The 27242-nt window shown below is 44.1% G+C and overlaps 1 protein-coding gene across 1 annotated transcript; it reads left to right on the plus strand.

Annotated features, from left to right (window-relative positions):
• Positions 1–333: 333 nt before the first annotated feature.
• Positions 334–26437, plus strand: nhlrc2 (NHL repeat containing 2; the record flags this gene model as incomplete). Its single annotated transcript, XM_080021760.1, has 12 exons — positions 334–496; positions 1491–1643; positions 8560–8609; positions 10148–10553; positions 11272–11393; positions 11744–11873; positions 15823–15916; positions 16748–16979; positions 20325–20447; positions 20591–20800; positions 21984–22197; positions 24572–26437. 12 exons carry the CDS (start codon positions 334–336, stop codon positions 24829–24831), a joined length of 2157 nt encoding a protein of 718 aa, XP_079877886.1. The 3' UTR covers positions 24832–26437.
• Positions 26438–27242: the final 805 nt, after the last annotated feature.

The raw sequence follows: 27242 nt of genomic DNA on the forward strand, positions 1-27242 counted from the left end.
TGTTTTCTGGTGGTCGTTGAGGAGCTACACGGTCGTAACAGCCGCTTACCGCCACGGCCACAATGAACAGGGTAAAACCAGCGGATGGACTGTGACGACACTTTCGCCACATTTTACAACTCGGTCGTTTCAAATAAAATGAATTGTCCTTAAGTTCCCCCTGACAACCATGTCATGTATTTAATTATATGTCATCGTGTTTAAATCAGCGTATATGCGACACAGGTGACGAATCAATGGGCTCAATTTACTTTATTTATTTATTTCGTTTCGTCGAAACAGCGCATATGAAACCCCGTGACCGCTTTACCCAACCGCCTTGTTGTTGTCGGCATGGCGTCCCGCTGCAGCCTCTCCGCCCTGTTCCCCGGCCAGTGCCGGCTGGACGAGGCCCTGGAGGAAGCCGCGACGCCGCGGGAGCAGGAAAGACACGTGCGCGAATATCTGGAGAAAGTGGACGAGCGGGACGAGCTGAAGATAGCCGATTTCCAGACGGGTTAGTGGCGCCGACGGCGACCGTCGCCCAGCAGTTGCGCCAAACACCGTGTATCGCGAAGCGACATCCCGTTGAACTCCCAACGCGGCCCTGCTTCGGGCGCGACCGACCCGGGGTTCTCTTCGAGTGGGGTGCGTGGACCCTCAGGGGCCCCTCGAGAGGTTCCAGGGGGTCCCCCAGCCAAAAATTATGAAGAGTTAAACTTCATCCCCTTGTTTCATTGACACGGCATCAGCACCGTCGGGGGATGTAGAATAATGACTATGTCGATCATAGTTTTCGCTGTTATCTCCCTAACACCTGGAAAGGGAAAGGGAAGGGCAAGTTTATTTATATAGCACAGTTCAACAACAAGTCATCTCAAAGTGCTTTCACTAAAACCTCAAAAGGAGACAAAGTGCACAGTAACACATTATAAATGGACATAGAATGCATTTAGTAAAAAAGATTGAATACGTGGAATGCATTCAAGTTATATTGCATTGCTCTTTGTTCATTACTTCGCCTATTCCCTCAAATAGCGTTTCACCTTTTCAAGGCGATATCCTAGCCCCGGAGAACCGGTCTGGAGATCTTTTATTTGTTCACAGCTATTTCACCTATTCACAGGATAGCGTTAATAGTAGTCATATCTTCATATCTGACAACACAACGTGTTTCAAACTGAGGCTCCCGGAGACAAAAAATCTGATCAAATGGGGTCCTTGGCCTGATGCGGACGAAATTAAGGGTCCCTGAAAATGGGTGAGAATCACTGCCCTAGAGAATGTTGACATGCGGAAACCTGCTCAGTTGTCGTTTAACGTAAGTGTAAAATGGGCCACACCTATTCGGCAGAGAACAGTCCGAGTCACGGCTGTCTACATATCTACTTTTATGTTTATCACTGTTTGAGGCCGGGGTCATTCGGAAGCGTCTGTCTCTACTGTGGCTGAACATAATTCATTAAGATGCAATAACATTCTTCTTTCTCCTACTTTGTGATTTGCCCCAGGCCTGGAATGGTTGAACACAGAGGGGCCTCTGTCTTTCAACAAGGAGCTGGCAGGGAAAGTGGTTCTGCTGGACTTCTTTACTTACTGCTGCATCAACTGCATGCACATCTTGCCCGACTTGCACCGGTTGGAGAAAAAGCACTCCGTCACAGGTATGTGGTCAACATGCAACAATATGCTGCGTTCACTTTATTTCACAGCTAAGAAATTCCCAACGTTCTGATCTTGCTTTCAGGGAGTCAGCGCCAGGCTCGGGCGATTGGACGAATATGGCGATTAGTTGAGTCCATCGGCGGTTGTTGCTTTAGCAATTTTTTTGGGGCGGTTTTTGTCCTTTTATTTTGCTAATTGAATGACCTGTGAACCACAGTTCAAAGTGTGAGCGCATAGGAACTGGCATTCATCGTCAGCGCTTTAACCGCAGCCACTGCTTTTCTCCCCGTCTGGGGAAATCCTCAAAAAGCAGAAATAGATCACCGTAAATCCCCTTTCATCCCCGTTCCACCTCGTCATTCTCAAACAGGGCTTTATCTCTTTCCCTTTGGTTCAGCTCATTTCGGTTCAGATATTGGAGGAGCAACGCGGCGGTGCAGAGCGCACTCAAACGCACCTATTACCCGGGGGGGTCGGGGGTACCGTCACATGGGAGCCGCAGCTGCCGGCTCCTCCTCCTCCTAGGAGGAGCAGAGACGCAGACCAGGAGAGTCTTTCTCCGGGATATTTACACAATTTGATCCTTTTATTTTTTTATTTTGCTATCCTTTTAAGACGCCTAATAAAGCAATTGTTCTAACCAAACCTCCGCTCTGCGGCTGCATTTGCAAAGGCGGCAAATTACTTGTTTTACGTCCTTCGGTGTGTATCCAAAGCACAACAAGCTGAGCAACACCTACAGAGAGTAGCCCAGTATTTGTTCCTGTAGCTTTTAATTCTCATTTTGAAATGAGTCTGTTGGATGATGAACAAAACAAATAACTTAACAAACTGATAATGAATGCTTTAGGTCTACAGATTGGCACGGCGGCCCTGACCAGCAGCACTGCACACACATAACCTATCAACGATTATGCTATATGGAAATGCAGAGATCAATCCAACCAAGTTAAAACTTGAACATCCAGTTTCCTCTCGAATGTTGTTGAATTTCTCGCCATTAAACAGTGTAAAAGAACAAAACTCCGTTGAACAAACTAGTGAACTCAATCGGGATTAATTTCAAATTCTTTATCTTCTTCTACATCCCTTATTTTAGCTTGTAAACGGAATTGATTGTATGCAGCTTGCATATGCACTGCAGGCTAACTGTAACTTGACTGTTGACTACGTGACCTTTGAACTGTGCGACCCACATGACCCATCACTGCATGCAACCACATAGCTGTACACATACATTATAGTGTACACAGGCAGCTAGAACGAGTGACAGATGGCCAGGTCGCATGAAGGAAAATTGATCGTCCACATTGATGCTTGAATATGAGGGGGCGCAACTACATCAAAACAAATCTGTAGCTCACAACTGCAACCAAATCCGATGTGACCCAATGTATTAGTGCCAGACAATCTTATTGCGACACCACCGTGTTTCACAGTGTCACAGCTCCTCCCAAGATTCTAGGCCTGCCTCCCTGATTTGTCAGATTTATTTTGGAAACACCATGGCCCCTCCCCTCACTATTCTGCCACTGTGATACTTGATAAAAGAGTTGTTGTAGGACATGTTGAAGGACATGCTGTTATACGGGTAGAAATAAGGCTAAACCTTTTTATTTTGTTAGGTAACATTTTCAAGTTGCTGAAGTTGTCCACTGGTTATTATTGAATAAATGTCAATTTCTGATTGATACAATTGGGAAATGAGGTTTATATATTAAAATGGTATTGCACAGCTCCAATGTAGCCCCACTGATATCATTGGCTTGCTTTTGTCGTGCGTGTGTGCGTGCGTGCGTGCGTGCATCTGATGCAGCATCATTTGAACACAGGCCCACGAGCCCACTTGTCCTCCTTTCGAGCCCATATTGCATATTATCTCAACTCGTAAAGTGACCGTCCCTAAAAATACATGTACATTCCCATTGAGTGGAGGCTCCATAACGGCAACCGTCCCAAACCCCAACTCTTGGCGGCTTATTTTAGCCCTTCCATATAAAGCACATTGTGCTGACACGCAAGGTTACGAACCTTTTGAAAGGGATCAACTGTGGAAACGACCTGGCTCTGTTTTCTGTTGCCAGGCAGCAGGTCGAACACACACACACACACACACACACACACACATACACACAGTATCATTCCCTGCACGTTATCATGCCACCCTTATCTTTGGCACAGCCATCGGTACATTCTGTTTGCTGTGGTGCCCAATGAGGTGTGGGAGCCATGTTCAGCCACCCCTCCACACACACATCTCAACCCCCATTGTTCTCACAATCTGTGCTGGTAACGCACTGGTTGGCCTGAGCCGTGGCTGGCAGAAACGGCTGCAGATCGGGACGACAATTTGGTTTTTGTTCTCACTTTGCTTGACTGATCTGAGATTATGTGGCGTAAGTCCGTGGGTTCCATTTATGACAGGATCTTGTTATTTGTTTCGTTTTTTTTTTTGGTTTTTTTTGGTAGGGCAAGACAACTATTTATGTAGCACATTTCATACACAAGGGAAATCAAAAGTGCTTCACATGAGCCATGAAAGACAAAGAAGATTTAAAAAAAAAAAAAACCAAAAAAAAAACCCCAAAACAGATGAAGACATTATTAAGTGCAATTTAAAGTCCCACACACTGAAACTCGGCAGAACGTGACCCCACACCCACTTGGGTCATTAGGATCCAAACCCAACCAGCAATTCAGTATGGCTATTACCCACCCCGTTGGGAATAAAAGAAGTGGTGAGGATGATGTAAACAGCAGTGTGTGTGGGGGTCAGGCCTCAGGGAGACTGCAATCTTTTTGCACCTCTGAAGGTTCTATGCTTGTCTCACTGTAAAAAAACTGAATTTAGAAAAGTATCAGGCCTTTAAAGATCCTTATACATTTGCATTGCACTTCTTTCTAATCGTTATGCACAAACTTTTTCAAAGATATTCTTGATAATTTTTCCACCATTTGTTTATTTGCCTTGGATTTCATATTCAGCAACTCTTCCTCTCCAAATTCGGGTGTTCCGTACTCGTTCATCCCAAAAATCATGTAAATTTTTTTTGCCACAGCTCATGTAGGCCCGGGGCTGCCAATTATAAGTCATGCGTACAGACGAAGGGTGGCACCAAATTCCACACAAAACGTATTGCCTGAAATGTCTGTTCCTCTATGGAAAAATTTACCAATGCACAGACCGATTAGGAAGCAAAAGGAGACATGGCTGTGATGGTTAAGGAATAAAACGGCTTTAGATTGATATGGATGGACGTAATACTTCCCTAGCATTCCTTAAGACGTTCGTTCTGCTCGTCAAACTGTCAGGGAATCTTACTAAATCACCCGGAGGCTTTGCGCCCATTGATCACAGACGTGCAGTTGTCTGTCAAAACTTGGGAATTATAAAAGAGAGAGCAAACCGGCGAGGGATGCAACAGATGAACGGCACACGAAAAAAATATGCACAAACGCAAGTCAAGCGATTTCAGCGCCGAGCCCAGAAACGCTTTAATTTCCCAATCTGTTTCTGCCTAATCGTTTGTCTCCACCTCTGTCAGGGTGGAAGGGGCAGTCAGTTATTAATGTCTTATGAATATCACAATTTAGCCTTCATTAATATTATTTCACATTCATGATTCCGGAATAAAGAGTAAAGTGCAGAGTTTCATGTGTGCAGTGCGGCTATCACATCTTCCTCGTCCCTTACGTCTGGGTGAGACAATGGGCCTCGCAGTGTAATTAGCCACAAATGAAAGGTTTTAAGCAGTTTGACTGATGGTCTGAATTGGGCATAAAAGGCCAGATAATTGCTATGCGCGACGACGTGCCGCCGCTTCGGGACCGTTGGTAGAATCGGATCCTTGAGACACTTTGGGGAGAGCGGGTTTGAATTATGCTCTGTCCTGAGTATTTTCACAAACAGGCATGTCGATTTCTCAGCTGTGATATGCCTGCCAATATTAGATCCGTGCGGGTCACTGTCTATTTACTGGCAGTTCTGAGTGTTAAATTGGGGTGCTTCAAGAAGCTCCAGTACATGTCCGTGTTTGCCAAACTGCAATTTAATTGTGATCTACAAAGGGGGGAAAAAAGCGTGAAGCATTAAATATCTGGCCCCCTGGCCAGATATTTAATTGAGGAAAACTGTAACATACATAGCATTGATTTGGTACCAAGAAGTATTAGGATGGGACATTATCCGTTATGCAACTCCGATTGCAAAAGTGCACCAAAAATGAGTTGCATGAAACGGTCTGTTCAAGGAGGCATGTGAATCAGAAGCATGTGGCAGTTTGGGATATTGTTACGTAAGCTTTCAAACGCACATTGGCCTAATTGAGGGTCACGCATTATCACTTTTGGGTCTCCAAATAACTGTACTCTTCAGGGGCTGACTAAGATCTGTGATGTGCATCTTTGGGTGCTGCTGAAGAAGGAACAATACCCGAAGGCATTTCAGGAAGAAGAAGAATCTCTTTATTTGCAGAGTACAGTTACACAAAACTTCTCTTCAGCATTTAACCCCTCAGTGGTTAGCACTGTTACCTCACAGCGAGAAGGTCCTGGGTTCGAATCCAGGCCATCCCAGGTCCTTTCTGTGTGGAGTCCGCATTTTCTCCCCACGTAAGTGCGGGTTTCCTCCGGCTACTCCGGTTTCCTCCCACCATCAAAAGACAAGTATGTTAGGTTTAATATTCCTGTCGGTGCCCCCGACCAACGCACTGGTGAAAGAACTGGAATTGGTCCCTGGGTGCCGTACTGCGGCTGACCACTGCTCTTAGGGATAGGAGGGCTCAGATGCAGAGGATTCATTTAGTTGTAGCCTACTTGTACAATGACAAATTGTCACTTTTTTGACAATTTCTCAAATTTGACAATTGTCAAATTGACTATTCTAGGGACGGTGGGAAGCCAAGGCCCGACACTCGGGGACCAACTCCAGATTCTTAGGCCAGTCAAGGGCCTCAGAATCTGAGGTCAAGGGCATTTGGAAGTATTTTTTTATTTTTTTTATTTTTTTTTTCCAAGGCCTGCATATTTTTTTTTTGGTGTGGAAGGAAACACAAGTGAGCAGTGTCCATGTGTCATTTTTACGTTTCAGTGCCAGGGAACTCTCCTTGATAGCTTCCAATCGGCCAGAATGTCACCTTTCAGGCTCTGATTGGATGTGCTATAAGCCTCTTCTATAAGTGTACACATTTGAATGACTTGTACGACAGTAATGCAGCACTTTTTGCAAAAGGAACCGCCGACCAGTTTTTCACACAAGTTAATTATTTTGACCTACCAAATGTCAAGCCTCACTGAGTGTTTTTCCACACCTGTTCAGCATTAGTCATGTCAGTTTAGACGCGCTGAAGCATACACTGTGTACACCTAAGAACACAAAGTTTGCCAAATAGAGGAAACAACGGTGAGGGGCCAGAATCACAGCGGTATTGTCCTCTAAGCTCCCAGCCCAAAATCTCATCTCCTCCTCCTTTTGTCCCACGTCCTGGCGATGAATCCCTCGTCATCCCCATTATGGCTCTTGTGTTTCCACAACAAGCGAGTACATCTACCATTTTAAACTTTCCTCAAGGTCATTTATTAGGTTGCATTAACATGCAGGAGCAAAGGTTATTCCTAGAGCTCTGAGTCTCTCTCACACACACATCACTCCTAATTTTGAGTCGATACGAGGGAATTAGCTGCAAGAGGTTCACAGAGGACCAAGCCTTACATATGATATGGCCCATTTGAAATATGACTTATTCTTGGTATCAGGCGGTTTGAAGCTGAACCAGCAACGACCATTGGATCCTTCTCACCCAGGCCGTTTGTTGGCCATTCCTTTTTTCTACTACGTTGGCATTATTCGGTCTGTATTTAAGCTTGGTGTTTAGTGTTTCATTTTTGTTTACCTTCCCTCCCTCCACACTTGCTCCACTAGTAAAGCAATATGCCAAAGACAAGGGGGTAGAGCTTTCTTTAGACAACTTCCCTTTCTTTATCAATGGAAACGTCCTTTAGTCTGGAATACAGATTCATGGTTTCAGTGGTCACTGGATGCGATCTGGAAGTTTAGGGGCGTTCTTACAGGGCTGTATAGCGCCAGTCGATGAGGTTGGTGCGTCCGTGTGTGGAAAACTGCTGAGTTTGGAGCAGATGGGTGCTCTGTCCTAGATATATTTCAGTGGGTATCGGGGCTGGTAGGTTTGGCTGGGTTTACTGTGTATTCCTAGCCCCTGCATACATGCAACGTTTTCTGTGTCAGCATGTCAACCAGCTTGGTATCAAACAATTAGTCTAATCCAATGATTACCTCATCAAAGGCCTAATGAACTAATTGCCATTCCAGAAAATTAGTCAAATTAACTGTTAGTAATTGAATAGGCTGAATTGATCTCCAACGTGTGCTGCTTACAAATGCCTGTCTTGTTTGTTATGAAATGAAAGGCTGCCTTTGAGAGCTGCTTCAGACATTAAACATCAAACACATTTTTTCGAGAATTACATCATACAAGTGTAACGTAACGTGAGGTAGTTGCATTGCCTTCCCGTTTCGAGTGCTATTTCTCAAGCTCTATCACAGCTTTGTTTTATATTTGATTTTGTTTGAGCAAAACAGTGCATCTTTTGACTGGGAAAAAAAAATAAGCACGCGGTCTTTGCAAATCTTCATTATGGTCAGTATTATCAGTGTTTGTGTTGCTTCTCTTCATCTGCAACTACTTCTACTCAGCCTGGAAACAAAAAATGTATCAGAGCATCCCTACTTATCACCCCCTTTAATGTAATTTTGTGGTCAGAATGACCTGCATAGATTATTCAAATGAATAAAAAATGTATCAACAAATAACTTGATTTATCAAATCAATTGCTCGTTTGCAGTCTTCTAATCGGTTCGTTTTTTCTCTTCCCTTGTTCCACTCATCTGTCCGTCAGATGGACTTGTTATTGTGGGTGTGCACTCTGCCAAGTTCCCTAATGAAAAAGTAAGTATCTTTCTTTCTTCCCCCCCCCCCCCCCCCCCCCCCCCCCATTAGCCCAAAACTGTAAAACCACTGAATTTCAGACATTACATTTGCAATCACAATGCCGAAGGAGTTTGCATTAGTCAACAAATAAATACAATTATCCAGATATGGAATGTATTCCTTCTGGAATGGAATGTATCTGGTTAAAGAGGAGGGAAAAAAAAAAAAAAAAAAAAGCTGGAAGATGTCTTGCTGTAAGGGTCAATTGACTGGCCTCGTGTCAACAAATAGAGACCGTCGTCCCAAGACGGAGAGAAAACCGTCTCGCTTCCTAAATCCACCTTATTCTTATTCTCTCCCCACCTTCCAGAGTGGCTTAATGGAAACCCAGCTGGTTGAGCGTTGATAGTCATATTAATATGCATTTATTCATTTAACGCCCATCAATATTGCAATTCCAGAGCGCAGCATTTTCGTCCAAGCTCCACGACATGAACTGCTTTCCCCTATTAGGTGCAAGAGAAAATAAGTTGAGCTTTTGGAAGACTCGCACAACTTGCTAATCTACTTGTAAAAATTTCATATGCTCACAACATGTTTACGTTTCAGCCAAATGGCTCACAGAGGACCCTGGCAGCATATTAAAGTAATGGAAGAGCGTACAGTAAGGCTTCCTTCACACCACAGATGGAAGAAACCCAAATGCATCCCTCTATCTTTCTTTGGCTGCGTGATCAGAAAAGTCTGATCTTTTTCAATGGGGTTCGGGATACTCTGTCACACGTCGTAGATGTGAAATTCAACATGTGGACAACTGCCAGATTTGTGTTAATGTGTGGGTTTATTTTCTTTATTTTTTACTGTTTTTTTTTTGTTTTTTTTGTTTGTGTTTTTTTGCCTTCACCCACACGCCTCCTGCCAGTCAAAGCTGCTAATTCAGCTGCGGCCGCTACCTCCGGCGCTTTTCGTCTTCTGACCCTCGTCCTCCACAGCTGGGGAACTGTGATCCGACCTCCATGACAAATAATCCTTGACATTAATGCCCCTGCACCGCTGATAGATTTGCTTGCAATTTTAGTTGTTTCCAGCGTTTTGAGGGTTTTTAGTTTGTCGCAAGTCCCAGAGAAATTAAGACCTCAAGATAATCATAAGATATCACAAGATAATCTTTAGGGTCATTAAGATAGATCATGCTCCTGTTGAGGTTAGATGTGATCAGTACCACGCTAGTCTTGGACTTAATATAATATAGTAAATATGAGGTTTGTTTTAAAATATCTGATGTCTTACCAGTAAAAAAAGGTACAGATAAATCCTGTAGTGTGTGTAATTCTGGAAACTCTTGTGATGCTGTCTGTCAAAAGTCTTATGGTGTATCCCTGCCATTACAAACATGAATGTCTGCAATCGAGGCCAAAAGCTCAGATTCAAGCAAAAAAAAACAACGAATTGAGTGTTAAGGTGTGTGGCGGAAACGTAGCCGTAGTGTCAGACCAATCCTAAATATTCACCTACTTTGTTCCGGTCGCTTTGTGTTCATCCTCTGCCGCTCCAAGGTGCTGGACAACGTGCGCAGCGCGGTGCTCCGCTACGACATAGGCCACCCGGTGGTAAACGATGGCGAGGCGCGGCTCTGGAGCGACCTGGAGGTGGCCTGCTGGCCCACGCTGGTCCTCCTCGGGCCCCGCGGGAACCTGCTGTTCTCGCTGGTGGGCGAGGGCCAGCGCCACAAGCTGGAGCTCTTTGCGGACACCACCCTGCGCTATTACCGGGAGCGGGGCCTGCTGAGGGACCATGCGGTGGGAATCAGGCTGTACCGGGACTCCCTGCCCCCCTCCGTGCTCTCCTTCCCGGGGAAGGTGGCGTGGGACGACCGCAGCAAGAGGCTGGTGGTAGCGGACACGGGGCATCACCGCATCCTGGTGCTGTCCGCAACCGGGCAGCTGCTGCACGTCGTGGGAGGTAAGCACCCCTTGTCTTTAAATCTGTTCGGTCTTTGTTGATCAAGACAAAGTTAGCATTGAGTTCCAAGCACCATTACCATTGACAATCAACACGATAAAGAAGACAAATTGGGCCTCCCCCGTCCCACCATCATCAACACTTTTAGCCGGGATGGATATCAGACAGGGGCTGTGTGCTGGGAGTGTATTTTAGGTTTGGTTCCGTGTAGATCAGTTTTTAAGTTAACAGTTGAGGAAGATTTATTTGGATTTATTTTTAAACAAGTCTTAAGTTTTGGCGTTTTTGAGGAAATTGATCTGCGGCTTTCAACAATACAACGTTAAACACACACCAACTCACATTGCAGAATTACTTCAAATACTTTAAATAAATTAAACAACGCCTTGCGTCGGGCTGCGTGTTGCCTCGGTATTATGCCTTTTAATGTAAAAAAAAAAAAAAAGACTAGTAAATTTTTTTGTGTACATTTTAAAATATATGAATTTGTTCAACTGTCAGATTTTCTCTAAGTTCCACATCTTTCTAAAATGTGCCTAAATTGTTCACCGTTTTACTCTTTTCTGATCTAAAATGACCCCAAATGTATGTGCAGTAGGGGTGAACTCTATATCATATTGACAAGAACTGAAAACCAATTATTCTACAGAATAATGGGAGAATGTTTAAGATGGGAGTACACTGTAGTTTAACTTATGTGTCACACTAACTGTGACAGGGCCCGGCAGCGGGAGACAAGACGGCCGCCTGGCCGAGGCGTCCTTCTGCTCCCCGCAGGGCGTGGCCATCAGCGGGGACACGGTCTACGTGGCCGACACCGAGAACCACCTGATCCGAAAGGTAGACGTCCATCGCGCGCACACACACACACACACACACACACACACACACACACACACACACACACACACACACACACACACACACACACATCAGAAATGACAAGTCAATAAAATTTTTGTGAGAGTTTAATCCTACTGCAGTGGAGTCGCATAGTCAACGTGACGCTCCATTTTACAGAAAATATGACCCTCTGTCTATCTATCTATCGATCTGTCTATCTATCTATCTATCTATCTGTCTATGTCTATCCATCTATCTTATACAATTTTAAATGTTTATTGTGATAATTAAGGATTCCTTTCTGGATTCTTTTGATGATAAAGGATTTTTTTTTCTGTGTGTCTCAGATTGACCTGCTGGAAGGAACGGTCAGCACTCTGGCTGGAGTAGGAACTCAAGGCACCGACAAAGAAGGCGGAGCCTCTGGACTGAGCCAGCCAATCAGCTCTCCCTGGGATGTGTGCCTCGGTAGTGCAGGTCGGTGTCAATTCATCCATCTATCCATCCATCCCGTCCTCTGTTCACCCTCCCATTCATCCATCCATCTGTTAATCTATTCTTCTATTCATCCATTGATTCCATTCATTCATTCATCCACCCATCTATCCATTAATCTATTTGGTCGGGTCTGCACCCCTGCGTTAATCTGGTTGTGCTTCACCTCCAGTGCCAGAACTCAAATTCAGTACATACACCACGCAATAGGCCTAGGGTTTGCTTGCCTGCGGGGCGGGGTGTCGGTCTGTCGGCTCTGGGCCTGTGGTCCGTACCCTGGCGTCCGTCGACCGGGTTCTGAGCCTGCATCTTGTGCCTGCACGTGGGGGTGGGTTGTTTGTGTGCGTCTCAGGGCTGCAGGGTCTCCTTGCACTTTCTGGGACTGGTTTATGCTCCTCTGGGCGTGGGTCTTTCTCCGTGGGATTCCAGCTTCTCTGGGGGTTGGGGTGGGGTCTTCCGTGGCTGCAGGGAAAAGTGCATTACGCTTCACGGCACTACGTAATTTCCTTACCAAATATTTGGTAATAATGCCCATACAAAACGTAGCCGCTCCACCTCCCCGGCGAATGAGACGGACCAGTGGTGCGTCCGGCACCCGCACATCAGCCGGCGCTCACTTTCATTGCGCCGATCTGCCAGGCCGAGCACATCTGGTACCTCCACCGGCAGCAGGGGGCCGATCCCCGCGGAGAGAGGCTCCGGGGGAGAGAGGCTCCGGGGGAGAGAGACTGGGCGGGGGAGCCGTGGACTCACTGAGTGCTCACTGAAGCGGCGAGGTCCATGCACAGGGCTCTGTAACATAGATGTACATTATATCTGCGTTTGGGGACGCCAAATACCAGAAGTTACACATTGCTGCTTTAACTTAATGCTTATAATATAGAAAATACAACTAATACTGTTAGATGTCATCCCTCCTCCTCTGATGGATCTAGTACAGACTTCAGCGTTTCCCACGCGTCGTGTCCATGCGTGACTGGGATTGCGATCGATATTAGTCGCCAAATTGTCACGCCGCTGTGCGATTACCCGTTTAAGAGGATCTTATAAATTTAAAGTGGCTAATGAAGTTTAAAGCTGGAGGAGCTTAATGACGGAGGCTTTTTTTTCCAGCCTTATCTCAACTTCAGCAAAGTGTTCTTCACACGTTTGAAGGGCGACAGGAAACACGACCACTCTTATCAGGAAGTAACTTTCCTGCTCTCCAACATCACACTGCCTCCCTCCTCCTACTTCCCTTCTATCGTTCCATCCCGGGGCCTTTTCCCTTTTTTACCCATCATAGTCCCTTATCTTGTATATCAGACTGGTGGAACTTTCACAACCCTGTCCTCTCCAAAAATTTTGGAGCGTTCATCACAGGATGTTATGCAAGAGTTTTATTTACAACAGAGATCTGTTGTTCTGCTTTCTGCTGGTTCACTCGGCGGCCAGCCTGAGCCTGCTCATACAGAGTTAAAAATGTGTAAAAGTATTCATTTTTAGTATTTTTATTTTTGAGGCTGATATCGATGAATTTTTACTAGTCTGCACACACATTTAACATTACTGGCCATTTTACTGACGACCGTGATTTTTTAAAATTATTGTTTCTATTGTCTGGTTTTGAAAAATGTTAACAATAGGGTGAGGAACACTTGTTACTTTTTATTTTTACTACATTTCCAATGCTGCGCTTTTGCTTTGAAGCACTGATTCCCACTGTGGAGAGAGGCCATCATAACCTCAACACCAACATCCCACAGCTCACACGATCATACAGTTAAGGCAAACATGATTCAATTCATGAATAAAACAATACAAATAAAAACATAATAAATGAATAAAACAATAAAATATAGCATTGAAAAAAAACAACCAATAATGAATAAACAAAACAATAAAATTAATCCTATTTAAAAACAAAAAAGTCAAATAAAATCAAAGCATCACTCTTACACTTAACACCGATAAATGACCCCTTATTCCACAATATGAATAGTATCGTGCAACACTGGCTGAATGAACTCACACACGGACACACACGCCCACATACATTTTGAGGTTTATTTTTATTTTATATAAATGCTTCTTGGCCTGAACCTCTTTGGTATGGATCACACATCATACTAGCTTGATGTATAATCCTGCCACTAAAAGTACATGCAAACTCTTGTATATTGATGAAGCCGTGTGAATAATTAATACGGCCAAATCACGCGGGCCTTATACTTTTTAAACCGACACTGATTTCACTTCATCAGTCCAGCAAAATGTGTTTCGGAGCAAATTTGAGGCGAGAAGTCGGCATTCCAGGCCCTGAATCTTCACTCATATTAGATCTTAGAAAGGCCTCATTTGAAAATGTATTCCAACTTTTGTTGCAGTGCTTCAAGCTTGTGGGAGATATGGACACTGTAAATGTCGGAAAGTAAAATAACATCCACAGTAAATACCCTCTATTGGTATGTTTTGTTTTGGAGAAACACAGCGGAACGCACGCCGCAGCCTACAGTCTATCTACAGCATACTTTATTTTTTTAGAAGGAAACACACGGCAGAATTATTTCTGAAATACTTACATTTCTATTATCTGCAGTTTCTTCACGGACAGTTGGTATACATTTTTATTCTATTATTATTCTTTTTTTAAGATTTGTGCTGGTCTGTAAAGTTCCTTTCCCACTTGCACTGAAAGCCCCTTAATCTAATGGCAATGTTCCATATTGGCGTCACGTGGGAAAGGGTTTTTCTGTGTTTTTCGGTAAAAGTCGTTGCGTAAATTTTCCCACTCTCGACCTAGTATCATTTCCCAGAAAATGCCGGTACGGCTGCGAATGTAAGCGAGTGGGAATGGAGGCAGTGAAGTTGCCGTAAAGTAGGGGTGGAGCTGAATCAAAATAAAGTGGATTTTTACAAATATTTATTAAGAGCTTGGCTGCAGAGACGAGAAACATTGTCCAGTCTCTACGGAGACAGGTCTTAATATTCTAAAATGTTATTGTTTTTCTTCTTAAAAATGCCACTCAAACCCTTGACGTGTCTTTTAGAGTTAGGGGTGCAGTGTGGGGACATCGGGCTTGGCTTGCCCACCGGCCGCACCGGAGCGTGGGTGAGGAACGTTCCTTTTCCTTCTCCAAAGGCGCCAAAGGCAGAGAGTGCAGGACAGGTTGGAGGACAGAAACAAATGGGGCTTTTTCACCGGGAAATTATTGGTAATTCCCTATGAAAAAGCCTAATTTACGCTTCCCCTATGGGATTTGTGTCGGAAACGCAGACTGAATCGATTAGCACAACATCCCCCGATACAGAAAACACGTCAGGTCTTCCAAAAAAAGCAACTTGATTTTCTTGTTTTTCCTGCTTTTGTGAAACACGGGTGCATGCTCAATGCCTGTAATGGTGGAAAATGATGGATTATACCGTCAATTATTGTGTTCTAATGACTCAGAAGTAACTCAAAGTCTATACGGTTGGGTAAAAGTAATGGATTGGGTCTGTGCTGTGTATAGATTTCTGCTAAAGCTTCAGAATTGTTATCCGCAGTCGGTGAAATAGCGGAATAACCGCTTGCCTATTTGTTTTCTTAAAATGTATTTTATTAAAATGCAGAATTAATTGTGCTAGTTTATTTTATTTTTTATTTTTTATATAATACATAATTGATCGTTTTTTTTTGGGGGGGGGGGTTATTTTTTTCCCCATGTAAGTGTCTTTTTTTCCCTCAAGATTCTATTTACACAAGGAAAGTAACCAGAAAGTAAAGGCTTCACTTTATCACTTCTGAGGGATAGTGTGTGTGTGTGTGTGTGTGTGTGTGTGTGTGTGTGTGTGTGTGTGTGTGTGTGTGTGTGTGTGTGTGTGTGTGTGTGTGTGTGTGTGTGTGTGTGTGTGTGTGTGTGTGTGTGTGTGTGTGTGTGTGTGCGCGCGCACTTCCTATTTTGGCGTCCAGGCGGTGCCGAGGGCAACGTGCTGTGGGTCGCCATGGCGGGGACACACCAGATCTGGGCGTTGTTCCTGGCAGATGGAGCGCTGCCCAAAGGGAGGTGAGGGACAAGAACAATCAATTATTCTAATAATAATAATAATGCATTCCCTTTATAATTATTAAAGGACAGGTTCGCTGTTTCGATATTTTTCAACCCAGGCCTTGTTACAACGTTGGTTCCTGTCATAGCAGCAACCTGCCTGAACACTTAAACGTTTTCCCCTTTGGACTGCGTTTAAAGATGGCGGACCTCCCCTTTAAAGAACTTTTTGCGATCATGTTTTTTTTTTTTTTTAATGACAAAAATTAAAAACTCGTCCTCACTATGTTTTGTGAAATGCGATCATAAGGAGGTTTTAGTTCTGGCTTGTAGTGGAATCACTCAATATGAGGGATATTTTTATTGCTGTTCGATCCCGAAATACCGTCAGTAAACTTGTCACCATATGCAGATATGGTTAATTAGATTTTTCTTTTTTTTGTGTGTGTGTGCCACAGCCTTAAATATTAGAGGATTGAATGGGAATAAAAATATATCATGTTGATTGATATAAGGGAATATGAAACTCTATTTAAAAATATAAAACATGTAAAAAGTTACAGGCATAAAATAAAACAAGCAATAATAAAAAAATACGACTATCAAATCAATACAAATATTGATTTAAAAAAAAAAAATGTTGTAAAAAGTGGTAAATGTTATTTTAGCATTAATATAGAGCCTAGCCTCCGTTGTGTAATGGATTACACTAATTTGTGTAAAAGAATCACAATCATTTAAAAACTCCTTATTGTACCAAGAGCTACATTCCACCTCCAACTCAGCTCTCCATCATTGTTGTCGTCGTGGTCGTCGTTGTCATCATCATAATCATCTTCCCTCTAACAGTGAGTCCAAGGCGGGCACGTGCGTGCGGTGGGCCGGCAGCGGCAGCGAGGAGAACCGGAACAACTCCTACCCGCACAAGGCGGGTTTCGCCCAGCCGTCGGGCCTTGCCGTGGCCCCCCAGGAGCCCTGGAGCTGCCTGTACGTGGCCGACAGCGAGAGCAGCACCGTCCGAACCGTGGCGCTGAAGGACGGAGCCGTCAAGATGCTGGTCGGCGGGGAGAGAGACCCGCTGGTGGGTTCCACCGCTCTTTTCAAAAACTCTGTCCTATCTCCAGACTGAGATACCGTCATATCATTTTAAAGTGGTAATCTCATTGGGGGGGAAAAAATCCCGTATTTGATATTTTATTGAACTGGAACTTTTCAAGAAACAGCCTTTCAGCCTTTTTGTTGTTTCCGTTGTGGGGGGGGGGCACATTGCAAGAAGTGAAAAGCAGCTGCTATGAATTTGCTAAGGCAGCGTAGCTGTTTGCGGTCAGTAAAGTGTCGATATGGATGAACATTCACGAAAAAAAAAAAAGAACCAAAAAACACCCCCCCCCTCCCCCCCACCTCGAGTGATGAAGCAAACAAAAGAATAAATCAATGGATCAGGAGGAGGCAAACTCTGGAGAGAAGGGAGTGACGCAGGGAACTCCAGTAGAAATAACCGATCGTCATAAAGGAGACGTGGCCCGCTCACGGTGGGGAGTGAGGAACATTTGAGGCTTCCTGTCAAAGTGAAGAGTTTTGCCATCCATATCCCCGCCTCACGTTTCCATGTAGTTCAATGAGGTGACCCCTAGTGGGGGGTCTCCAACACCGCCCGTCAATCATCCAATCATCTTGGCTGCTGTTTTGGACAGTGGTTTAACTTCCAAATATCTTTGTTTCGGCGGTTGAAAGAGATGCCACTTGACTGAGACCGAATTCCCTGCACCTCGCCTGGAGGCAGGTTAAAGGGCAGCTGGAAATCTCCGTTTGCACGCATTGCGTTTGGTTCTCTTTGAGGGATATCCGCCCGCAGGCCAGGGCGGGTTAGCTAGACTCACTTTGCTTCATTTCACACTGTTTGAACAGGGGTGCGATTGGTAAACTGACTTTGAAAGCCGAATTTAGAGGTCAATGACCCAAAATGACCCAACGGGCATTTAGAAATATTCAGGTCGCCTGCCCGCTTGTTCTCAGGAGACGTGAGGCCGTTTTGGAATCAACAAAATCAAGGGCCCTTTTGGTCCCCCGCAGGAGTTTTCACAAGGGAACGTTCAAAAATATATATTAGGCATCATCTAAACGCACACGTCAAAGTATGAATGCGAGGAAAAAAAATTGAATCCAACACTGCCAGGACTGACAGGAAACGGCAAATAATAACTTCACAAAACACCCGCACAAGCGTGCAAACCACTTAGAGAATTACAACAACAACAAGAAAAAAACCCCAAAAAAAACAAGGAAAACCAATTTCAAACAAAGATTGAAGTCAAAATTCCTCGAGAAACGGAGGCCTTCAGATCATTTCATTCCGGTTATTTTGTTTTCCGAAAGTGCAGCCCGAGGCTAATCATTGTTATTAAAAGGCCTTTCACTGCGGCGTGTCTAGTTCTGGGTGAGTTTCTGACTAATTTACCGCCGGCGAGGCGTGGGGCCATTCCGCCGCCGCTGCCGCGACAACACGGGCGCCCTGGTTTGTTGCTTGTTGTGACGTTCAGTTTTTATGTTTGGTTTTCGAGACACGTCCCCCCGTCCCGGTCCAATGCAAATGTCTGTGCTCAGATTTGGAAAGCTTGCGCTATTTAAAATAAATAAATAAATCTAAAAATCTATTTAAATATCCTTTCAAAAAGCAACGGCCTTAATAGCCACATTATAATTTAATGTCTTAAGTGGTCGCGATAAATCATTGGGTCATTATAAAGGTTCTGCATGATACATCCGGCAAAATACGTCCTTCGTTACTCGGTGAGTCGTGCCCTGACCAGTCTACGCTCTCACACAGTCAAGTCTCCTAAAAAAAAAAAAAAAGTTGAGCATCACCTCTTCGCATTCGCCAGACTCGGATTGTGCAGCTCCACTCCACTGGAGTAGAGGAATTAAATGACTAAAAACAACTTATTTTTATTTTATTGGTGGCATGTTACGCAAGTTAAACCCTTTGTTTTTTCTTTGTTTGTTTTTTTGTTTGTTTGCGCTCGGCTGGACGGTTGTTGTGCCCGTAATGAGTTTGTTTTGGTCGGATGGGCTTGATTACATTGATACAGCTCCTCAGAGGGGTGGCATCAACATTATTTGGCCAGATTCCGCTCCCCCAATATTACCAATTTAATAATGCCGAGGCTTATTAATCTTCCATGAAAGCGGACCCCTATTTGCTGGGTCATCCTAATTCTCAAGAATGATTCACATTTAGCGGTTTTTTTTTGTTTTGTTTTTTGTTTTTTTTGATAGCGCTCTTCTGGGGCTTCAGCAGAATAATGAACCGGTTCCATGTCGAGATTTATTTCTTGTTGCTCTTACAGCGTCATCATGCTGGATGCTATTAGGCTTTCAGAAATCCCACACATTAATGAAATTGTAATGTTGTTATGCTTTTACTTAAGTCATCATTATGTAACTAATGGGCATGTGAAAAAATGTTCGGCAATTTGCATGGGAAAGATTTAATCGGGGATTTCGCTCGGCGGCGGGGCCGGCTCACCCTCCAGCCAAGAGCACCTTTTGTATTCGTGTGAACTTCAAGCTGCCGCCACGAAGATCTTCGCCGAAAACAGTGTGAAAACCCCCGCCCTTCCCTGTACAAGGAACTGTGCGACGCAGGCTTCCCAGCGGGTTGGTGGCGGTTCGGGAATCTTCTGTCTTCCCCGGGAACGTTTTGGCAAAACCCCGCCAGCGTCGCGGCTCCTCCCGTGAGCCTGGGCCTCCCCTACCGATTAGATCCCAGAGATCATCCGAAACCTCTCGCCCCCTCCAAAGCAAACTCTGCGCCGACATGTGATTGATGATGGCTAATTCCACCTCCCCCGTTCGTCCGTCAGCGACGGTATCGTCCAACGAGGTAAAAATGGTGGCGGCTCAAGGGACGGTTCTGTAGACACGAGGGAACGGAGCCGTCGGAAAACCCAAGAACCGGTGCAAGGATCCCGGGCGAGGATTCCGACGTTTGCAATGCCCGGCAACGTGTGCCTCGCGGCCGGGAGCACTGGCGATGCGGGTCCAGACGCCCCCCGAGGCACCGCGGATTTACACCGGAGGGCTTTCAAACGACAGCGCCACACATTTGAAGACTTGTGAATCAATCCCAGTAGTGCACACACTGTTGGGCTCAGCGGGCCTGTGGTCTTACGGGGATCAGGGTTTCCGCCACTGTAGGAGCCGAGAGTTAAGACTCCAAACTGATATTCTCATGAGACCGCGAGTCTGGACCGGGAGGCGAAGACCAGAGATTTCCCGATGGTTCTCTTATGATCTCGGAAAAAAAATTGTTGGGGACACGGCAATCCGAGCAAAAGTCCTCTGGCGTACGCTCGGCATAAGGGAAGCAGTCTTTCGTTCATCGATTTTATTATTATTATTATTTTCTTGTCTTACTTTGACCCAGAATCTGTTTGCGTTTGGGGATGTGGACGGGAAGGGGGTGGAGGCCAAGCTGCAGCACCCGCTGGGCGTGGCCTGGGCCTCACAGCGGAACCTGCTGTACGTGGCCGACTCCTACAACCACAAGGTGAGGCTGCAAAAGACTGATCTGCGGCGCCTGACTCCTGCGCTGAAACCGTGTTACAAACAGGACCGGGTTCACCCTTTCTCATTTACGTGCAAGTTTTCCTGTGTGTGTGTGCGCGCGTGCGTGTGTGTTGCCCTCCCCAGATCAAGGTCGTGGACCCTCGGACCCGGCAGTGCAGGACCCTCGCGGGGAGCGGGGAGTCCGGGGACGCTCTGGGTCCTGGGCTCGCCGGGTCCCGCTTCAACGAGCCAGGAGGACTCTGCGTCGGCCCAGGGGGGACCATGCTCTACGTGGCTGACACCAACAACCACCAGGTCAAAGTCCTGGACCTGGAGACCTGCACCGTGTCCCTGGTCAGACCTGTGTGTGTTTAATATAGTGATACTACTACTAGGAATAGTAATAATACTAATACTACTAGGCGTTTTTTGACCAAATAGTTCTGGGGACTCCCTGAGGGGAGCTGGGAACTGGGGAGGTCTCCCGAGAACGACATACCGCCGAGGGCTTTTCTTTCTGGTTGCATTCGCACCGAACTGGAACTCTGAAGTGACGTCAGCCAGCGGTGTTTCAGCACCAGTTCTGCGTTCCGTGTTGTGTTTAGTCCATGTCCGATTTCACCCTCGCAAACTTTTGCTGAATCTTCGCTCGTATGAGATCCACAAGGTGCAGTTTGAAAGATTGCTCCGACTTTCGTAAGGCAAGGGCACTCAATAGGGACACCGCACGCGGATTTTTTTGTTTCATTCAAAGTAAATGGCAAAAAAAAATTTACATCGATACCAATTCCAAATTTCCTAATTCTTCAATCTCAAATGTTAGACCAGTTGAACATATTTGATATATAACCAAATTAATTGTCTATAAGATTATAGTTTCCGGGGGTTTTGTGAAATGCAGCACGAGTCACAGTTTTCCAAGTTTCCATTAAACACAGCATCGGCTCGGGTTATTTGTCTACGCATAGCGAACTCTATGTAGTCCACAAGGCGCTGGATGCGAATGACTTCCAAAGACGACGCTTGGACCTATATCACATCGCATGATGATGTCACAAAGCGCCCGACTCCCCAAAATAATCAGGTGGCGCAGTCAGAGTTTTTCACAAATCTCTGCTCCAAACGTACATCGATATTGATCATACCCGAACAACAAGGCATCTGAAACGTCCCGGTTCCAACGAGGCCTCAACTCTGTCTGTGCATACTGCGGTTGCCGTGTCGCCTAGAAGACTAATATTAGTACTGTAGATTGCAGTGTGGCACAAAAAATGTAGCCGTTATTTTTATTTAAAAAAAAAAAAAAATTTATTTATATAAAAAACAAAATGTAATTTTGCCCAATATATTAAATATTCAGTTTTCAGTGAAATTTCAGTCCAAATGGCATTAAAATGCGGATACTTTCATATATCCTGTATATAGTTCTTCCTGCTCCTTTTCAGATGTGTATATTTATCATTTTGGGTGAGGAATTTGCAGAATGTTTTCTTTCATCAATAACATCCACAACTTTCCTCTCTTACCTGCGGCTCAGTTTCCCATTTCCACGGACGCCACGGACTCGGCCCCTCCACAGTCTTCCGGTCCCGTTAAAGTCCCCAAACTTCCCAAATCGGCTCGGAGGACGGAGCTGCCGCCACTGACGGTGTCTCCGGGCCGGACCGTCACGCTGGTACTGACGCTGACGCTCCCCGACGGAGCCAAGTTGACGGAGGAGGCCCCCAGCTTCTGGGCGCTGTCGGCAGAAGGTAAGACCAGAGTTCCTTCAGCGGGTGCTGTTGTTATTCCAATTCGATTGGATGAAAGGGGAGGTGAGCTTTAATATTGAGAACTGGCTGCAGCTTCTCACCCTGTTTGAATGCAGTTCAATGGGGCATACATTTTAACGTTAAATCTCCTTTTTGAATACAGGAAAATCACATTATAGCCAGACAGTCTTTATATATTATACAAACAAATGGTCAGTTTTCAGTGGTTTCATTGATTCTTTTGCACTTCCACAAATCAGCTCTTTTGGCTACATCCGTGCTAACATGAGAGACTAGAAACAAGAAGTAAGAGGCTAGAGACAGGAAGTAAGAGACTAGAAACGGGAAGTGAGAGGCTAGAGACAGAAAGTAAGAGACTAGAAACAAGAAGCTAGAGGCTAAAGACAGAAAGTAAGAGATTAGAAACGGGAAGTAAGAGGCTAGAGACAGAAAGTAAGAGACTAGAAACGGGAAGTAAGAGACTAGAAACAAGAAGTAAGAGACTAGAGACAGGAAGTAAGAGGCTAGAGACAGGAAGTAAGAGACTAGAGACAGGAAATAAGAGACTATAAACAGGAATTTGCATCGCTTCCTACCGGAAACCGTCTGTAGCTAACATTTTGCTCTGGATGCACTTCAGAAAATGCCAAAAGTAGTTCTGGATGAAATGTGATTTACTGTCAGTGAAAACATGTAAAAAAATTTAAATAAATACACGTGTGACTAATGTGAGTTTCCCATTTTCAAAAAGGAGATTTCTTGTTTTTGTTTTTTTTTATACATTTGTTTGTTTGGAAGCGGCGTGGGAACCCGTCCTTTAAGTAGTGATGCTGTCCTCTCATATACCATGCACTGGATCGCAGCTCGGCGTGACTAACTGTATTTGGTTGGTTCCCACGAAGAGCTTCTATTTCCAGCACCGGCGGTAGAAAAAGTCCTCATTCATGAGTGCGTTTTGCCGCTGAACCTTTAAAAGCTTCTCGGGGGCCATTCAGTCACATACTCTCTGCATTCACTCGCTAAGGTTCCAGCTCGGCTTCATCCTGTGTTCTTTTACTTTTTCTTTTTCTCGGCCAAATTGTGAATAACTCTCAAACGTCAAGTTGGATGTTGGATGCATCATCAGCATCATCATCATCATCAGCATCATCATCATCACCTCATTCACCAAAAATGTGTTCGCTCGGATCCGATCATAACGTCTGAATCTTTTCTTTTGTACGATCAAAGTGTCTCAACAGATCACATGTAAATAATAAATGCCAATTTCATGACTACACTACTTAGTTCCCTAATTAGACTCTCCAAAAACGATTTCATTCCATCGTTCCAACTTCTGAATCGATTTGAAAAGGGTACTTTTTTCTTTGGAAATTTTTCGACCATTATCCTCCGCTATCCAATCAAACACCAAAAAAATTAATTTAGTTTTGACTGAATATGTCCTCTGAAATCTATACAAATACAGGAATATATCTCAAATATATCAGAATAATAGAAAAAGAGATGGTGTACGGTCACTATATTTTTTTGAAATATTCTCAATATTGCGATTAAAAAAATAAATAAAAATTAAAAAAAATAAAAAATGACTCTCAGTAATACGTGCTGTAAAGTCGACAAGCCTTTTCTGAGGTTCCGATGTGTTTTGTTTTTTTTATTTGCTCGCTTTGGGTTTTTCAAAGTAGGTCGGTAGAACCCGCCTTTCCTCCCAGGGTGCTGGTTGTAAAGGGGCATTCCACTGCAAAGCAGCATCACATCCGTGTCATTGAACTAGTTCAGTCCCTCAAAACAGTGGAGTTGCATTTCCCACCGCCCTTCATCTCCACCGGACAGAACTATACCATGGGCCGGTCCACTAAACTCAGCTGACTGGGCTGCGGTGGAGCGGAAAGGTGGAGCGGGCCGCGGCGGCGTTCGGGTGTTTGCATCGTGCACGGATCGGTCCCATTCGGCTCAGTAACTTTTCCCACGGTGGGATTTTCCTCTAATGCCACCAAACCCTGATTTTATATATATATATATATATATATATATATATATATATATATATATATATATATATATATATATATATATATATATATATATATATTTTTTATAGTTTTCAATTAATGCATGTATTCATTGGTTAAATATTTTGTTCATTTATATTTTTGAAGTAGAAGTCGACGCCAGAGTGGAATTTCCCTTTAATGCCTTCACAGTCGAAGCCAGATGGTATGAGACAAGTAAAAAAACAGACAGAAAATGCCGCCAAACCTATTTTTAAATATATATATATATATATATATATATATATAAATTGTAGCAGCCAAATCATGATTATTTTTAAAAGTATTTATTTAAATTGGATGTCTTTTTTTCATCCCAGGTAATGAGTGGCTGCTGGGCGGCCAGGTGATCACCGGCAGCATCCTGGACCTTTCCAAGCCGCTGTCCGTCTCCACCCAACTCCCCGCTGACACGCCCTCCCCCTCGCCCTCCCCCTCCCTCACCCTCAGCGTGTGGGTGTACTTCTGCCTGGCGGCGGACCACGCCTGCACCATGAGAGCCGCCTCCTTCTCCCAGCCGATGACCATCGGCGCCGGGGACGGGGAGGACGTCACCGTGGCGATGGACCACGTGTTGTAACTCTCTGTCTCTCTCTCTCTCTCTCTCTCGCTCTCTCTCTCTTTCTCTCTCTCGCTCTCTCATATTTTTATTTTTGGTCCCTTAATGAACACAACTTTAGACGGATAAATCATCCACTGTGAGAATTTGACATATTTATTTAGAAAGGAAAACACAATACAACCAATTGAGATCATGTCCAAAAATCCACAACCTTAAAATTAGCCGATGAGGTCAGCTCTAAAAGATTTTTATATATTTTTTTAATTAGACACGTGGGGTTTTCATAATGACATCTTTGGAGTTTGGAGAAACCGCCGTGCATTGTGGGTAAACAGACGTTTTTCTTGTTTCCCTTTTCGGCACATTCACCCGATCTCGTGTCGTGTGATTTTTATATTATTGTTTAACGTTTCCCCAAATCAAAATGGAGCCAAAAGGGATTTCAACGACATGACAAAGATTCTCAATAAAACAACGACAGAAATTACACGAATTTGAGACAAATGAATTGAAGGATCCCATCGGCGTTATCACCTCGAACCATGATGAATGGAAAGTATTCTTAATAAATAACAATATAAGTAATACCTTGTTTGCTGGGTCACCGTCGCATCTTCTCAATAACGAGCCCTGATCAATATTTTTAGGATCAATAACAGGGCAACGGCGCGGGTCAATGTGTATTATGGTCTGTGATGTTTATCGTCGCCCCTGCGTTTTGTTTGTGGGAGGAGCTTTGCAGTTAAAACACAAGAAACTGGGGAGGCCAACTTGGGCTCATTTTTAAGAATTTAGAATGTTCCTGAATCTCATATTTTATGAAATGTAAACTATGCAAACACAACTCCTATTGACTGTTTTATTATTAATATATTTTTTAAATGTGGCACCAAATATAAAACTGGTAGCTTCAAGTTGTAGCCGTGAGATTGGAAGTACATGCTACTTATATTTACTGATCTACGATGTTTGTTTCTGTTCTTTGAGGCGATAGCGTTTGTTTATTTATTCAGGTTTATCACGTTGGTATTAAAAAGGATTTTCATCAAACAACCCTGATTGGACGCTGGAAAATGTGGAAAATAAATGTCATTTTGACTTTGAAAAGGGAAGTGAAATTGGGGTCCGTTTTGTTGTTTAGTTCTCCGAATATTAAATGAATCCACCAAGTGCCTGTTTGGAATCGGCGCCCGAGTCGGAGAGTCTGTGTCGGTTTTATTTGAGTTTTTCTACATAATTCAAAATGAAGCGCTGATCATCGGTCCCGTTCAAGTCCTTTTGGTATGAAAATATTGATGTGATGGTTCCAGCAGCCATTTTGCCTCGTATTGTGGTAGTAACAATAATTATAATATGATCACCTCCGTCCTTATTCTTGTGCGGTTATGATAATTTGCGTCGGCGCAGCGTTCCACTCCCTCAAGTTTCTATTTTTTGTTTCATATAGTTCTTTTGGTTCGACTTTCAGCCTGGTTTTACGTAACGTGCTGACCTCAGCGTTTTTGTGGGCATTTTTTTCGTGGGCATTTTTGTTTATTTACACTGTCACGGTCGCCCCCTAATAGGATCGCTTCTTCTAACTGCTGCACTTTGAGATGTGATGGAGAGAAATGGAAATTTAATAAAGCATTTTTTAAACTAAAGCTACTCCTGTGTGTGTGTGTGTGTGTGTGTGTGTGTGTGTGTGTGTGTGTGTGTGTGTGTGTGTACTGTGATAAGATATGTAAACATAGATGTACATAAGGTTCATATATGTGTATATATATATATATAATATTAATTCCCTTCATTTGTATTTCTGGACCTTCTAAACTACAACCGATCACATTGCATTCTTGTCAGGAAAGGCGGACCCCGCCACCAACAATCAAGGGAAAAGAGCATTTAGAGGAGCATGTGCATAACATAAATGCCAGCTCAATACATTTGGGATATATATATATATTTTTTTTCAAAAATAATCTTATGGATTACCACTTTACCTACTAAAGATTTATATTGAATTTATTTTTAAACAAAAACGTAACAAAAATGGTACCAACTGATAACGATGTGTACATCTCTCAGATCAGTCTGTTGTCAAGATATATTCGGCGTCATAAGCACACTGCATTTATAGAAGAGAAATGAATCTGCACCGAGTGAATTTCTGCCTATGCTGGCGACGAGGGCGTGTCGTGATATTTCCTTTAAATCCTGAAAATAAGTCACTGAGCCTTCAAATAAAACCGCCAGGCAGCGACGGTTCAAGAAAGGTTTTTATTTATAACTTGCTTCACCCGATGAGCTCAAATCAGTGGCGAGGTTTACTTCACGTACCAAAGACTGGTTTGGACCCATCAGGTGGAGGAAGAGGAAGGGAGCCCCTTCTTCCTCCAGCGTGATCTTTTAAATGTCACAGGGAATATTAACAAACTGCCCGGAGACAA

This window comes from Zeus faber (assembly GCF_960531495.2).
Source record: "Zeus faber genome assembly, chromosome: 20".
Taxonomy (NCBI): Eukaryota; Metazoa; Chordata; class Actinopteri; order Zeiformes; family Zeidae; genus Zeus; species Zeus faber.